At 39.8% G+C, this 17,513-nt stretch overlaps 1 protein-coding gene across 1 annotated transcript in view; it reads right to left on the bottom strand.

The window, feature by feature from the left end:
* LOC134314264 (serine/threonine-protein kinase 32C-like) overlaps positions 1-15,806 on the bottom strand; it is a 151,318-nt gene extending 135,512 nt beyond the window's left edge. Inside the window, exon 1 of the mRNA XM_062994823.1 lies at positions 15,655-15,806. Within this exon, the coding sequence (XP_062850893.1) occupies positions 15,655-15,736 (82 nt within the window). The 5' untranslated portion in view covers positions 15,737-15,806. The remainder of the gene's footprint in view (positions 1-15,654) is intronic.
* Positions 15,807-17,513: the final 1,707 nt, after the last annotated feature.

Here is a 17,513-nt window from a genome sequence, read left to right as displayed (position 1 = left end):
GGAGACCCCTTATGACCTGTATTTTGACATCATGGAGGAAACCACTTCCATCAGAATAGAAATGTTTACAAATTGATCAGGTGGTCAAACAGAATACGTGTGTATTGATTTACATTTGTTCATTCCTCTAACGGGTCAAGAAACCCCCAACCATGTCAGTAAAATGCTCTCCATGGCATAACAAAGCCACCAAACCTTCTGATGGTACAGATCAAACATTTGGACCAGTACCCTTCTCTTGGTATATGCAACACATGCCATAAAACACCAGCTTCAAGCTACTGCTCTTTGTGTAGTAATATTAAAATTTTTACTAACCATCATTTCTAATCATTTTAATATGTTCCTTTTGATTTCTTGATCTAGAATTAAGGTGTAGTTTGTTAGCTCAGCATATTATACATAAACAGAATATGCTAGAATGCTAATTGTTTAATCATGTCAGGTAGCACATTTCTCCTCAGGCATCTGCACGTGCTCTGCCACCTCCTCCACAGCTCCGTTGCATCTGGAATAAGACTGTCAGGCATGTGTATAAATATAGATTTCAGACAACTATCTTGGATAAGTTATTTTGGACCATAAATTTCAGCAGCTGTCTTTAAATAGTTCCACGCCATTCCTGAAGAATGTGCGCAGTGGGAGAGGTGAGCAGAGGAGTGTGAAGAGCTGGAGACAGAAATGCTGCCAGAGGCCAGCAAAAACAAAACAGCAACGCAGCTCAGACATGAGGGAGGAGACGAATCATCAGGCTCAGTTCTGTAGGTGGGACCTCGGAGGGCATCCAGACTGCCAGGCCCATCCAAACACAGTCTGGTTAATATTATATAATAAAGAGTTACTTTTTCAAATGAAGCACTGTGATTGGCAGGCACTCGTCCAGTAATTCTGACTACCCTGTATCAGAGATGTTCACAAGTCACAAAATACGAGTCCGAGTCAAGTCACGAGTCTTTAGGCTAGAGTCTAAGTCAAGTCACGAGTCTATAGGCTAGAGTCCAAGTCAAGTCACTTTTTTTTAATGCTAGAGTCCAAGTCAAGTCACGAGTCTATAGGCTAGAGTCCGAGTCAAGTCACAAGTCTTTAGGCTAGAGTCCAAGTCAAGTCACGAGTCTATAGGCTAGAGTCCGACTCAAGTCACGAGTCTTTAGGCTAGAGTCCAAGTCAAGTCACGAGTCTTTAGGCTAGAGTTCGAGTCAAGTCACAAATCTTTAGGCTAGAGTCCAAGTCAAGTCACGAGTCTATAGGCTAGAGTTCGAGTCAAGTCACAAATCTTTAGGCTAGAGTCCAAGTCAAGTCACGAGTCTATAGGCTAGAATCCGACTCAAGTCACAAGTCTTTAGGCTAGAGTCCAAGTCAAGTCACGAGTCTATAGGCTAGAATCCGACTCAAGTCACGTGTCTTTAGGCTAGAGTCCAAGTCAAGTCACGAGTCTTTAGGCTAGAGTCCAAGTCAAGTCACGAGTCTTTAGGCTAGAGTTCGAGTCAAGTCACAAATCTTTAGGCTAGAGTCCAAGTCAAGTCACAAATCTTTAGGCTAGAGTCCAAGTCAAGTCACGAGTCTATAGGCTAGAATCCGACTCAAGTCACAAGTCTTTAGGCTAGAGTCCAAGTCAAGTCACGAGTCTATAGGCTAGAATCCGACTCAAGTCACGTGTCTTTAGGCTAGAGTCCAAGTCAAGTCACGAGTCTTTAGGCTAGAGTCCAAGTCAAGTCACGAGTCTTTAGGCTAGAGTTCGAGTCAAGTCACAAATCTTTAGGCTAGAGTCCAAGTCAAGTCACAAGTCTTTAGGCTAGAGTCCAAGTCAAGTCACGAGTCTATAGGCTAGAATCCGACTCAAGTCACGTGTCTTTAGGCTAGAGTCCAAGTCAAGTCACGAGTCTTTAGGCTAGAGTCCAAGTCAAGTCACGAGTCTTTAGGCTAGAGTTCGAGTCAAGTCACAAATCTTTAGGCTAGAGTCCAAGTCAAGTCACGAGTCTATAGGCTAGAATCCGACTCAAGTCACAAGTCTTTAGGCTAGAGTCCAAGTCAAGTCACGAGTCTTTAGGCTAGAGTCCGACTCAAGTCACGAGTCTTTAGGCTAGAGTCTAAGTCAAGTCACGAGTCTATAGGCTAGAGTCCAAGTCAAGTCACGAGTCTTTAGGCTAGAGTCTAAGTCAAGTCACGAGTCTATAGGCTAGAATCCGACTCAAGTCACAAGTCTTTAGGCTAGAGTCCAAGTCAAGTCACGAGTCTTTAGGCTAGAGTCCGAGTCAAGTCACGAGTCTTTAGGCTAGAGTCCGAGTCAAGTCACAAATCTTTAGGCTCGAGTCTAAGTCAAGTCACGAGTCTTTAGGCTAGAGTCTAAGTCAAGTCACGAGTCTTTAGGCTAGAGTCTAAGTCAAGTCAAAATTCTTTAGGCTAGAGTCCGAGTCAAGTCACGAGTCTTTAGGCTAGATTCCAAGTCAAGTCATGAGTCTTTAGGCTAGAGTCCGAGTCAAGTCACGAGTCTTTAGTGTTAACACATGCTAGGGACTCTTGCTGTTCACGACTCATTTTTTTTGTGAGTCATGAGTCGAGTCCGAGTCATTTGAATCGAGTCTGAAGTCGTTGTGTGTGCGGACTCCCCATCTCTGCCCTGTATTGCACAAAAGGCACTGATGGTACATTAAGATAGGCAGGAATGAACAGGATCATTACAGCGCACAGCAAAAAAGCCCACGCTGATGCATAGTTCATGCAAAAATTAATCCCCAGCAGTAGAAACACCCCCACGTTCCCTAAACAAAATGCACATCTCATCTAATTCTAAAAAAGGAATAAAATGTTTGCTTTTTGCTTCCTTTTAGGATTGTCCCAGTTTTGGGTAGTTAAGCTATCAGATGTCTTCTCCAACACATGTAAAGCTGGGTGCTGTGTTCTGCCTTCTTCTTCCTCTTCTTTCATCTTTTAAACTCCTCCTGAACAACTGCCCTCCAACACACAAACTTAATCTTCTGGATCTACGTAGTAATCAGACCGAACCTTAGCTCTTGACCTCAATGTCCCACCACTTCATGGGTCTGTCCAAAGACCTTGTAAGCTGCCTTGCTACCTACTGCCTACCTAGTAGAGAGAATTCTAGACAGCGTGATATACATTCTCCATGCCAGATCTAGCTATCCCTCTTTATGACTCTTTCAAACCATCTGAAAATGTATTAAATTGTATTGTCTTATGTTGCTAACCTGACCAGATCATGCCAGTTCCTCTCTACACCATCAGAAAGATTTTGCCACTCCTCTTAATGAAAGCCCCCAATTTTTTCCCCAATTTTCTCCCTAATCTAGTCGTATCCAATTACCCTAATTGCATTATGCTTCCTCTGTACCTATACATCGCAACTGACACACGCCCCCTCCGACATGTGTGCAGTACCGACTGCATCCTTTCACCTGCACGATGCGAGTTCATATGCAGATCAGCTTTGTGTACGGAGAGCCACACCCTGGTCAATGAACCATTCCTTGACTCTGTGCCATCAATCAACCAGCAGAGGTCATAATCCAGCAGAGGAACCCTGGTCCAGCTTTCCCAACCTGTGTGAACAACAGCCAATCATTGTTCATGTAGCCGCCCAGCCCAGCCAGAGCGCAGAGCTGTGTTTCTGTATATGTACAGTATATACATGTGTTTTAACAGGGTATCAGCAGATTCATGTTCTTGTACTGTCATCTACTACTAGTAGAGTAACGAAATGTTCAATGAGGAAGCATTTCTGTTAGTAAGAGTGTCAGAAACATCTGCTTCAATGTAAATGTATTCTTTTGCCTGCAACTTGTTCAGAAAGCATGAGTCACTATTGCAGTGGCATGAAAGTAAGTCACTGTAAACCCTCCCAACAGGCCAATTGTGCCTGTTATGCACTGCAGCACTGAGACTTAAACCCAGGTCTCCACAGTGGTGGGCTAGTGCATTAGACCGCTGCACCACCCAACATGAAATCTTCAGTTGATTTACTGGAGTTCTTAGGTAGATGGATGGACGGACGGACGGACGGACAGAGATAGATGGATGGATGGATGGATGGATGGATGGATGGATGGATGGATGGATGGATGGATGGATGGATGGATACTTTATTTATCCCAAGGAAAATTATTGGTCTCCAGTCGTACATAAATAGTACATAAATAGGGTGCATTGCATTCATATGGTATGCAACAGAAAAACAGTATGTGCAAATTGTGCATCTGGTACATGTAAAAGAAGCAGCAGTGTATCTATTCTTATAAACAATATATAGATATATAAGAATAAATATAGAAATAAGGATATTTATTATAGTTATATATATATACAATGTACTGATATACATACATACATACATACAAGAATTTAAATATCAAGAAGGAATATGTAGTCTTGGAAATGGCGGTACAAATGTGTGTTTGAGTTTGTTGATTCGGTTTAACGACCACGTCGTTGTGTGGTTCTTGATTTAATTAGACATATTTTACAAACACTTGTAAAAGCCCACATACTTGGTTTTTTAATTGTATATATTTTCAATTTCACAATCTAAATGCTTGGTTTTCTCTGTCTTCAAATGTCCCCATAATGTGCCCACTGACCAGAGGTAACTTATTTTAATTGATCAGAAGATTTATGATTTAAGCCCCACCACTACCAAATTGGCTCTGTTGGGCCTCCAAGCAAAGCTCTTAACCCTGAATTGCTTGCGCTGTAATCTGTCACAACTGTCTCTTTGGATATAAGCATCTGCTAAATGTATAAATGTATGCTATCAGTGCATAATTAAATTCTCAGGGAAAATATCAACTGCAAGGAAATGTAAGATTTTCTATAAAAGCTCAAAGCTCTTCTGAAAGTAAACATTAATTTATGATACTGATACAAATTCTGAGTACTGAAAGATACCTAAAGTAATAATGTCCTATATGGATATACACCGACATCAGCAACATTAAAACCACCTCGTTTCTACACTCACTGTCCATTTTATCAGCTCCACTTACCATATAGAAGCACTTTGTAGTTCTACAATTACTGACTGTAGTCCATCTATTTTTCTACATATCTTTTTAGCCTGTTTTCACCCTGTTCTTCAATGGTCAGGACCCCCACAGAGTAGGTATTATTTGGGTGGTGGATCGTACTCAGCACTGCAGTGACAATGACATGGTGGTGGTGTGTTAGTGTGTGTTGTGCTGCACACACAGCAGCGCTGCTGGAGTTTTTAAACACTGTGTCCACTCACTGTCCACTCTATTAGACACTTCTACAAAGATGTAAAGTCAGAGACGATCGCTCATCTATTGCTGCTGTTTGAGTTCTTCTAGACCTTCATCAGTGGTCACAGGACGCTGCCCATGGGGCACTGTTGGCTGGATATTTTGGTTGGTGGACTATTCTCAGTCCAGCAGTGACAGTGAGGTGTTTAAAAACTCCAGCAGTGCTGCCGTGTCTTATCCACTCGTACCAGCACAACACACACTAACACACCACCACCATGTCAGTGTCACTGCAGTGCTGAGAATGATCCACCACCCAAATAATACCTGCTCTGTAGTGGTCCTGGGAGAGTCCTGACCATTGAAGAACAGCATAAAAGGGGGCTAACAAAGCATGCAGAGAAACAGATAAACTACAATCAGTAATTGTAGAACTACAAAGTGCTTCTATATGGTAAGTGGAGCTGATAAAATGGACAGTGAGTGTAGAAACAAGAAGGTGGTTTTAATGTTATGGCTGATCAGTGTAAATGACATACTGACAGATAGTGTTACTCAAACATTATAGTTAAAGTGGCATGTGTTAGGACAGTTTGTGCCTTCTGATATTATACAGGATCTGGTGTGTTAGTTAACATGACAGGTTCCCACCATATATAAAAATATGCACTAGATTGGCTGTAAAAGACTTTTATTCTATGTACTGAAAATTGGAAAAAGTGAAATCTGGATGAAAAAAGTTCTTTGGGCAGGATCATGGTGAGTTTGAAGACTATCCAAGAATACGGGGCCCAATCACAGGTCATCAAAGTCAATCACAGTCACCCAGATGAAGTAAAAGTTTGAAGTAGCCAATCAGCCTACTCTTTGATAGTGGAAAGAAACCAGAGTACCCTCAGAAAACCCTAGCAAAGGGTAACCAAGGGCGAGGACAGGGCCCATTTCAACCAGTGTAATCTTTTTAATCACATGTAACAAATGGCACACAATACGTGGTACCCTGTCTGATTCATTACCGTAAGAAGTGTCCTTACCTTCCTATTTATTACAACAACAATGAACGTAAACATCTCCATTCATCATCACATTTGTAGTGCAACTGATCAGTGGAAAACGAGCCACTTTGTGGCTTTACAGATTGACCATATTGCTTCACTCAAAAGTAATAACATTAATTTCTACTTCGTGCATGACTATTTGTACACGATAAATAACTACCCCTACAGCCTTAAAAACAACTGAACATTCTATTCTCACTAGGCAACCTTAATAAAACATCGACTCGAAAACCTGATAATGACACAGCCTTATCTGCCAAGCGCTGCTGTTATTGTTGGTAATGTGGGCCATATGCCACCTGCAACAGGCCAAAGAGAGATGCTTTTCTGATACCAGGCAACCAAGCACCCTGAAAGAACAAGCCTGAACGTGAGCTTCAGAGATAAATGCTATGCGATCTTTAGACTCACAATGCATGTAAAACATACTGTATATGTCTTGCTCTATTTTAAATATGAGGCTTTATACAATTATATTTTACCTCACTCTCACTCACTCACTTCCTTTCTTAACTGCTTATCCAATTAGGGTCTCGGTGGAAAATAGTTCATCTATTTGACTAGTTTGGTGTTGCTAGGCAGAATATACTAGTTAAGCAAATATTTATTGTGCATTAAGCAAAAATGGCTCCAGAATCCTAACACAGTTAAATAAAGAAGCATTTTATTTAGGATTTTCTGCCAAATTTGGTGTTTTGTGTGCATCAGCGCTGTGAAGAAGTTTTTAGCCCCTCAATGGGACTCCAGTCAGCATTTTACTTCAGTCACTCCAAAACCTCAATTATGCTTCTTTTGAGCCATTCCGAACTGGACTTGCTTGAGTGCTTTGGCTCATTGCCCTGCTGCATAACCCAACTGTGCTTGAGCTTTAGGTTACAGACTGACCATTACAGATGGCCATTCTCCTTCAGGATTTGTTTGGATCTGTCAAAGGGCAGAATACATAGTTCCTGGCCGTTTACATCCTATGGAAACAAAACCATTTTTGCCCAGTGTCTTTTTTATAGTGAAATGATGTACATTAACCTTAACTGGAAGCTGTATGTAAACAGCTTTTTGGATTAGAGGTTTGTATATAAGATGAGGTTTGGGATGCAGCCTCTGATATGAGCCTCAGGCATGATCATCCTGGCTGAGGAAGCCTGTGCATGTTCAATTAAGTGATTCGCTGCATTTCAGTGTGGGTGAAAAGCCTTCTGAAAACATTTTAAAAGGCCATTTTGAATGTAAAAAGCGTTTGCAAATTATGCCCGCTAGATGGTGCCCAGCCGACCGGTGGCAACACCGAGTTTCGAACCGAGGAATTCAGGATCTCGGTGCTGGTGTGCGAGCGGAATATATTATCTTCAATAATTACATCATGTCATCAACCACCAATATTAACCAGTGCACCTTTAAATAATCTTTAATTAAAAGCTAAATGAATAGAACGGTCATGACTCTTTATTAGAGTAGGTTGTTCCACCTATTTATAGGGTCTTTACTACATATTTTAGCTGTTAAATCCTTAAAGCTGTCGAGAAGCAGTGAACCAGACTAAAACTCCTAAAAAAAGGCATTCCTTCACAACCAACAATTACAAATCTGATGCCAAGGCAATTTAAAGCTGGGAGTCCAAGAGAGCATACTGGCAGTCCTGTCTGGCTAGAGAAAAACACCATTTGGCTTTGCCCTTTTAATTAGAGTAACACTGGACAACTCTTAAGCACAGAAATGAGCAATGTTTGTGCTTAAAACATACAGGGCTCTTTATTATCTTCAATAATGATACCAAGCCATCATGCACCAATATTAACCAGCGCACTTTTTAGTAATCTTTAATTAAAAGCTAAATAAATACAACGGTCGGACTCTTTATTAGAGTAGGTTGTTCCACCTATTTATAGGATCTTTACTGCATATTTTAGCTGTTAAATCCTTAAATCTGTCGTGAAGCAGTGAACCAGACTAAAACTCCTAAAAAAGGCATTCCTCCACAACCAACAATTACAACCAACACAGTCTATTTGTGTCTGACTGCTATTACACTTAGTCCAGAACACTGCACAATATTGGGTCAATACTCTCAGTACAAATCTGATGCCAAAGTGATTTAATGCTGGGAGTCAAAGACAGCATACCGGCACTGCTGCCTGGCTAGAAAAAATACCATTTGGCATTGCCCTGTTAAGTAGAGTAACACCAACCAATTATAGGCATCTGTTAACCCCTGTAAAGTATGCAAATTGCCCTATGACAATGATAGCATGTCTTCACATGTCTTATTTAGCTCTCTCATATACATTTTATTACTTGTCACCTTATAGCCATTACTTTATAACACCACAGTTACTTCAAAAGCCTATTTTGTAGTAATTTTTTTTACTTTCTAGCACCTATTTGGCAACATTCCAGATTTTTCCTCTTTGTTTACATGCCCAGGACCCACTTGTAATATTTAGGATATTAATGAGACCTGCTTTTGGTTTACCATCCATAGGAATTATTTCAACCAAGCATTATGATCAGCAATGGCTATTAATGACTATCTGTTGTCAGTGTTATGTTATCACTATTGGTCAGACCACCAGTCTATCATGGCAACCCATACTCATCCATTCACTCACTCACACCTCATGGCAGTTTAGAGAACCCAGTCCAGCAACTACATGTTTTGGAATGTAGGAGAAAACCATAGAAGTACCCAGAGATAACATAAGGACAGAGAGAAAAGATGCAAAACTCCTCACAGACAGTAGGGCAAGGGCTCAAACCAAGGATTAAACCAAGGTCCCAGGTACCATGGCGCTGTTCATCAATAACTCCAGGAGCATCACCATCCAGGATGACATGGTCAAGAAGTATAAAGAATATTTCAAAGGTCGTGAGTAGTTATACAGTATGAAGATGCTACATCTACAGAAGGTCTGATGTTTCCAAGTACAAATACAATATATGACCAAAAGTATTTAGACACTGTACAATACGCTTGTTGGATATCCTATTTAAAAAACAAATGCTATTAAAAAAGCTGTAACAACAGCCACTCTTCTGAGAAGGCTTCTCACAAGACTTTGAAGCATGCCTGTGGGGATTTGTGTCCATACAGTCAAAAAGCCTTTTTATGGCTTGGCACTGATGTGATGAAAGTCAAGAAAACCTTAATTGATGTTCCAGTTCATTTCAAAGCTGGTCAGTGGGGCTGAGGTCAGGGCTCTGTGGAGGCCGCTGAAGTTTCCGCTGAAGTGTCATTAAACCAAACTTTAGGTCCTTATAGAGCTTGCTTTGTGCACAGGGGCACCGTCGTGCTGGAACAGAAAAGGGCCTTCCCTAAACTGTTGCTGCAAAATTGGAAGCATATAATTTCCTTTATTTATATCATTTATCACACCTGTTGCCGACTGTTGTGGCTAAAACACATGAATTCAAAATTTGAAGGGGTGTCCCAATACTTTTGTCCATTTAGTATAAAAATGTGAGATTTCTGGGTATTCTGGAATGACGCAGGTTTGTACAAAAACAGCTGTTTTGTTCAGTTTTTAAGAACGCTGATCCTCTAAAAGGTCTTTCATGCCACACTCATTAATTTGCCTTCAGACACAAAGAAGCAAAATGTCAACAAGACATTTGAGGTCTGTCCTGGCATATTTAACACTACATTCATCCAGGTATAACTGTGTATACTGAAAAACACTGAATGTTGTGCATAAAAACATACATTATTAAACAACAGAATCAAATCTTGGGTACACAGTGTAACTAAATGGGTCATTACTGTTTTCCACCCTATTTAGTACCAATCTAGATGCTTCCCTCTACAGATAAGTCATATGATCCAAAGCCTGTCACGCACTGACCTCGTTTTCTGAGGCTTTGAAGACAAAATCTTAATTTTCATCCAGACCCAAGGACGCATCTCATTTTGTGTGTGACTCCACAGTGAGGTTCATTTTATGCAACTTAGCAAGGCTGTCATCACAATATACACTGATCAGGCATAACATTAAAACCACCTCCTGGTTTCTACACACACTGTACATTTCATCAGCTCCACTTACCATATAGTAGCACTTTATAGTTCTACAATTACTGACTGTAGTCCATCTGTTTCTCTGCATGCTTTGTTAGCCCCCTTTTATGTTGTTCTTCAATGGTCAGGACCCCCACAGGACCACTACAGAGCAGGTATTATTTGGGTGGTGGATCATTCTCAGAACTGCAGTGACACTGACATAGTGGTGGTGTGTTAGTGTGTGTTGTGCTGGTATGAGTGGATCAGAAACAGCAATGCTGATGGAGTTTTTAAACATCTCACTGTCACTGCTGGACCGAGAATAGTCCACCAACCAAAAATATCCAGCCAACAATAGATGAGCGATCATCTCTGACTTTACATCTACAGGGTGGACCAACTAGGTAGGAGTGTCTAATAGAGTAGACAGTGAGTGGACACGGTATTTAAAAACTCCAGCAGCACTGCTGTGTCTGATCCACTCATACCAGCACAACACACACTAACACACCACCACCATGTCAGTGTCACTGCAGTGCTGAGAATAATCCACCACCTAAATAATACCTGCTCTGTAGTGGTCCTGTGGGGGTCCTGACCATTGAAGAACAGGATGAAAGGGGGCTAACAAAGCATGCAGAGAAACAGATGGACTACAGTCAGTAATTGTAGAACTACAAAGTGCTTCTATATGGTAAGTGGTGCTGATAAAATGGACAGTGAGTGTAGAAACAAGGAGGTGGTTCTAATGTTGTGGTTGATCGGTGTATATTCTCACAATATTCAGATATGCCCAAATAACTACCCCCAATATAATAAAAATTTAACTATATACCTCTCACTAGCTTTTCATAATGTTAGGATCCATCTGTGTTTCCATCAGTTGTTAATATGGCAGGAATGTTTCAGTATGGAAGAACCAACACACACACACACACCTCATCCCCTTTTTCAATTAATGGCTATAGCATTGCTTTTTAGGGAAACTGCCCAAATCATTTAGTGTTTAAAAATTCATTTACTGCCTTACAAAATCCTCATTTCCCCAGATTTACCTAATCCCTCTTAATTAATCAATTAGCAGCTTAAAAATTCAATAGGTACTCTGTACATTTTTGTGTAAGCGTACATGATAACTGCAGTTCATTCAGCAGTTATTGAGGATATGCATGGCTGCACAAAGAGATACTGGAATGCTATCATACTAATAAGAACTCAGAAATGTTGCCAATTATATTTTATAATATTAATGTAAGTTATCTGAAGTACAGAGACAGCAGACAGTAAGGCATACAACTGAACAAACATATACCATGTGGTCTAAAGTATATAGACATCCCTTTAAAAAAACATACAAAACCAACACAGAAACCAAAACAAAGCAATGCCAGTAAAAGGACTGGTCCCACAGTCCACCACTGAGTTGTAAGAGAACTGCATGTTTTATCAATACACATTTATATATACACCGATCAGCCATAACATTAAAACCACCTCCTTGTTTCCACACTCACTGTCCATTTTATCAGCTCCACTTACCATACAGAAGAACTTTGTAGTTCTACAGTTACTGACTGTAGTCCATCTGTTTCTCTGCATGCTTTGTTAGCCCTCTTTCATGCTGTTCTTCAATGAACACGACTCTCCCAGGATCACTATAGAGCAAGTATTTTTTGGGTGGTGGATCATTCTCAGCACTGCAGTGACACTGACATGGTGGTGGTGTGTTAGTGTGTGTTGTGCAAGTAGGAGTGGATCAGACACAGCAGCGCTGCTGGAGTTTTTAAATACCGTGTCCACTCACTGTCCACTCTATTAGACACTCCTACCTAGTTGGTCCACCTTGTAGATGTAAAGTCAGAGACAATCACTCATCTATTGCTGCTGTTTGAGTTGGTCATCTTCAAGACCTTCGTCAGTGGTCACAGGATGCTGACCACGGGGCGCTGTTGGCTGGATATTTTTGGTTGGTGGACTATTCTCAGTCCAGCAGTGACAGTGAGGTGTTTTAAAAAAAAAGTATGAAGAAAAACAGATGGACTACAGTCAGTAATTGTGGAACTACAAAGTGTTTCTATATGGTAAGTGTAGCTGATAAAATGGATAGTGAGTGTAGAAATGTTTTTTATGTTATGACTGATGAGTGTATATATATATATACCCAGAGCATTGTCAACCAGTTCAAAAAGAACATTTGTCAATGCAAGATCGCAAATAATCTAGTCTTTCACCATCTGCTTTTCATAATATTGTAAAAAGATTAAGAAGATTTGAAGATATATGGGTAAAGGTACCATTGCCACAAGGCGCATATTGGGATTTTAGAGAGACAGATGCGGCCATCAGTGTGACACCTTTCTCTGGGAACTCCATGATTATTTCAACAAGCAGGTGCCAGGCTTCATTGTGTACGCTCTACCAGAGCATGGCATTGTAAACACAGAATGCATGTGCTTGATTTGAATATGCTTGGGATGAATTGAAATGTGAATGATGAGCCAGGCCTTCTTGTCCAACATCAATGTCTGAGCTCAAAATGCTTTTCTGACTAAATGGGCACAAATTTCCAGAAACACACAATCTTGTAGAAAGCTTTGCCAAAAGAGAAGATGTGGTGGCAAGGGAGGCAACTCCAAATTAACACCCATTATTCTGAAATAAACTGGCCAATAAGCTATTTTCAGTGTGTAAAATGGATCAATGAATGTTTTGTCTATCAAAGCTCACTGGGTAAGTTCCAGTTAAATAGAATCGATGTGTATGCTCCATACCAAACAGTTTCTTTGCAAAGTGAAAAATAATAGCATACTTAAATTATAAAAGGCATACGCTTCACAACCCGTACAAGTGTTATATCCTGACAGATGAATGTAAAACATCATTTTCTGACAGTGTAATATTATAACTTATTTATGCAGACTTAGAACACTGCATCCAGAGAGGCTGAAATGTGATAAGAATAACAATGCATTTAAAAAGCACTTTAGAAGCAGCCGTATGTCTTCCATGTATAAAAATAAACACTAAACCGGAATTTTAAAGAACCTATGCTTGCCACTATGAAGGTGTGGGTTGCACAGGGATGTTAAACTTTGAGACAATAGGGGAAGCTGTTTTGCAGCAGCTGTTGGGGGTGTGTTGAAATAAAATTGTAGAAATTTGTGTTAGTGGCTCCAGAGTAGTGCAGCAGCAAGTGTTCACCCCATCCTCAAGAGTTCATAAGTTTGAACAGTCCCTATGCTGTCAGCATCCTGTGGCCTGAGTCTATCAATCATGCAACACCAGCCAAATTCAGATGTTTGTGAGATCATAAATGGATGAGACACTTCTACAGATGCCTTGTTATGCTCATTCTTTCCTCTTTCTACTCTTGGACATTGTGGTGAAATTAATCTTATTAGTATTCAGAAGACACACTTATCCGTAGCGCTATATTATTATGCTTTGTACTGTCTTAAGCAGAAATGTTGTTACTAGGGATGTAATGATGCACCACAAGACAATTAAAAAACGATTCACATGTGTAACAATTCAAATTGGTTGACATGCATAATGAATCAATATTCACTTTAAACAGCAGAGGGCACTGGTGTTATTCACATCGCCTGGTTGACGTCACTACAGGGTTGCCAGGTTCAGAAATTTCCAAATTTATTTATGTAAGGATACTTTCTTTTTCCTTTACACAAAAAGGGAAATGTGCAGCATTGTTTTGCATAGTTTGTACCTACCTCAGAAATAAAAGGACATTCATTATTTAGATAAATAAAAATCGGGGAAAAATCGTATCATGAACGCAGTATTGTGAATCGCATCGCATCGCGGGTAGAGTGTATAGTTACATCCCTAGTTATCACTCTAGTAGAAATAGGTAGATAGCAATGTGGTGAATCTCTGATGCTTTACTCTTATTTTTCTCACATTCCAGCTGGCAACCATATAAACCACAAATTCTGCATTATCTTTATGCAAAGAACTGTATTTAAATATAACAAGGAGTATATAACCATGTGACATAATGAACTAAAACGTGTATCAACCACACAAAACATATATATATAAGGGATATATATTTGTATTGGAGCATCATTAAGGTACACAACAGCAGATTGTGGTTAGTACATCTGAGGGTACATTTAGGCTACAACTTTTGTTGGTATCAAGATTAGATAGCATCCACTTATGTAAAATGTCACAAATATTCAGGTATTACATTCAGGTTGGGCGGCATGGTGGCTCAGTGGGTAGCACTATCACATCACAGCAAGAAGGTCCTGAGTTCGGTCCCCAGCTGGGGCGGTCCGGGTCCTTTCTGTGTGGAGTTTGCATGTTCTCTCTGTGTCTGCGTGCGAGTGAGGTGAATTGGAGATACAAAATTGCCCATGACTGTGTCTGATATTAAACTTGTGAACTGATGAATCTTGTGTAAGGAGTAATTACCGTTTCTGTCATGAATGTAACCAAAGTGTAAAACATGACGTTAAAATCCTAATAAATAAATACATTCAGGTTAATAGCAACATTAAGTCTATTTTATATCACTCTGTGGTGAAAAGCTGCAGGTCTTTACCCTTTAAGTTGAAGTCTAGTATATTTTAATAGTAATAGTAATAGTAAAAGACTTTTTAAAAAGTTTAACTATAAAATAATGGGTTATTTTTAATTAGATATGGTGATGGAGCTAAATTAGCTAAGCTGAATGCTAACCTAAAGAAATGGTGACTAGTGTATATGAATACAGTAAAGTCATGTTTGCTTGGTAACATTTATTGAATTAACAAAAAAGCTTTAATTAAGTGCACTTTTCTCGTCTTAAGTTCATTTATGAAGGCAAAAACGTACTAAATGTACTAAAGTTCGACTAACAATTAGTTTGGAAAATTAGTTAAAAAACAAAATCACAAAACTAACCAAACCAATAAGCAGATTGAGATGCTTCATGTAATTAGTATTACAGAGTATTACAAAAAAATTAACACGTTCTAAATGTGTTTAATTTGAAAATTACAAGTTGTTGTGCTACGTGGTTGTGTTTTCTGTGTCGTGCCTATTTTATCAGTGTTCATTAAGTTATTTAGTCAGAAACAGTGCAGCACAATATGTTTAGTATTGACCAAGCTCTAGTTTGTTAAATTGGTGTAAACACAAATGTTGGAACATATAAACCACTCTGTTTCTTTGGGATTTTTACATGTTGGTCAGTTTGGTATTCGCAGTTATTTGCAGTGGTTTCGCCCCAACAGCACCAGCACGCGATGAGGAACTCCGAAGAGCGAGCGCGTGTGCCATTCAAACACCTCACGAACGCTGCACGCGCGCACGCACGCGGATTAAACGCAAAGCGGATTCGATCGAATGATTGAGTAGTTTAGTTTGGAGATCCACTACTCACCGTCCTCTTTCTCGTCGAAGACCGGTCTCTTGGAGGAGCTATTCGCGCCCATCCTCTTCTTCCACTTGGCCCAGTGAAACATTGAGGCTCAGATGGCATTCCTAACTAAGCAGCGCTTAAGTGAAGCTACAGTCCGAGCTCGAGCATCTCTCTCTCTCTCTCTCTCTCTCTCTCTCAGTGCACATTTACCTCATGCACTGTGTGAGAAATACACTCAGATAATATGACGGCTGATAGATGATAAAGAAACAGCGAGCAGAACCGCAGCGGATTGTGATGACCGGGGTATTTGGTTGACTGATCTGAGAAGCGCTCTGTTCTATCCTACAGCTCTCTCTCACACACACACACACACACACACACACACACACACACACACACACACACACACACACACACACACACACACACAGACCCGTTTTTTTTTTTACCAACGCTTCATCCTGGTCAGGGTCACGGTGGGTCTGATTCCCTGGACGAAACCCAGGAAACACCCCAGACAGGTTGCCAGTCAATCACAGGGCTCTCACACACACACACACACACACACACACACACACACACACACATGTTTACTTTCTAGAAGCTCAAGTAGCTAGTTTGCCCGATTGCATGTCTTTGGACTTGAGATAGGAAACCAGAGCACCAGGAGGAAACCCTGGCAGACACAGGGAGAACATGCAAACTCCACACAAAAAATCATACCCAGGCATTTCTCGCTAAGAGGCGACAGCATTACCCACTGCGCCACCGTGCTAAATCCCCCCCATACAATCTTTTACAATTTTCAGTGTTAAATAATATACTTAAGATGTTAAAATGAAACGTTTGAAGGTTTTAATATCGCTGATGAGCAATGTTATATAGAAAAATCTCGATAATTCGTTTGCGCATTCTCATCTCAACCTTAATTAGTGGTTTTGTGGCGGGTGTACTCTTTTTTTCATTTGTCAGTCAGACTAAAGATGGACTAGAATACATTTTGTCCCAAGTAAGAGTGAAAATGCTAATAAACAAAATCATTATAAGTATACTTTAATTTTAAAAGTAATTCAATTTTACAGTGGAAATTAACCAGGCTCTACGCGACCCTATTTACCATTGCTAGAACATTTAGCTTAGTTAGATAGATATATCACTATCTCTGATTACCTAGAATTGTAAATGCTAATCTATTGTCTATATCCCATTATATGCCCTATGTTTGTTTGTACAATTACAATTTGTACAATGTGTGTTTTGTTTCATACTTATTTTTAAGCAGTTTTATAGCTGTTGTCCTAGCAGTCTGACAAGAAGTGAAAACCCAGGTTGGTGGCTTCCAGGACCCAAACCAGAGCAGTGGTAGCTTAGTGGTTAAGATGGACTGTTGCCTCTTTTGGGCTCTTTAAGCAAGTCCTGTTTCACTAAAAACAAACAAATCCTTATTTAAGAAATTAAAGTAATACATTTCAAATTGAAAAATTATGGAACGCACTACCCAACTTTTTAAGATCCGCAGATTCAGTAGATTCTTTTAAAAAACAACTAAAGACTTATCTTTTCAAGCAGGCATTTGTATGATGTTGAATGTTTTTGATATATTTATGTTTTCATTGTTGTGTGTTTTATTATATAGATATGTGTGTATATTTTATGTCATGTAATGTTTTTGTAAAGCACTTTGTGATTCTTATCTGTGAAAAGTGCTATATAAATAAATTTTACTTACTTACTTAATATGGCATTTTCCTGCAAGTTCTATGGCACAATTTCTCTGTTTAAACCTTTACACAAGATGCATGACATTTTTCAGTCATGAAAATTCTAAAACTTATCTTACAAAGATTTGCTAATACTGCCAGAAGAAAACTTACTAC

This window comes from Trichomycterus rosablanca, chromosome 5 (assembly GCF_030014385.1).
Source record: "Trichomycterus rosablanca isolate fTriRos1 chromosome 5, fTriRos1.hap1, whole genome shotgun sequence".
Classification (NCBI taxonomy): Eukaryota; Metazoa; Chordata; class Actinopteri; order Siluriformes; family Trichomycteridae; genus Trichomycterus; species Trichomycterus rosablanca.
The sequence above is the reverse complement of the archived record's forward strand: the minus strand, read 5'-3'. Positions and strand labels throughout refer to the sequence as shown.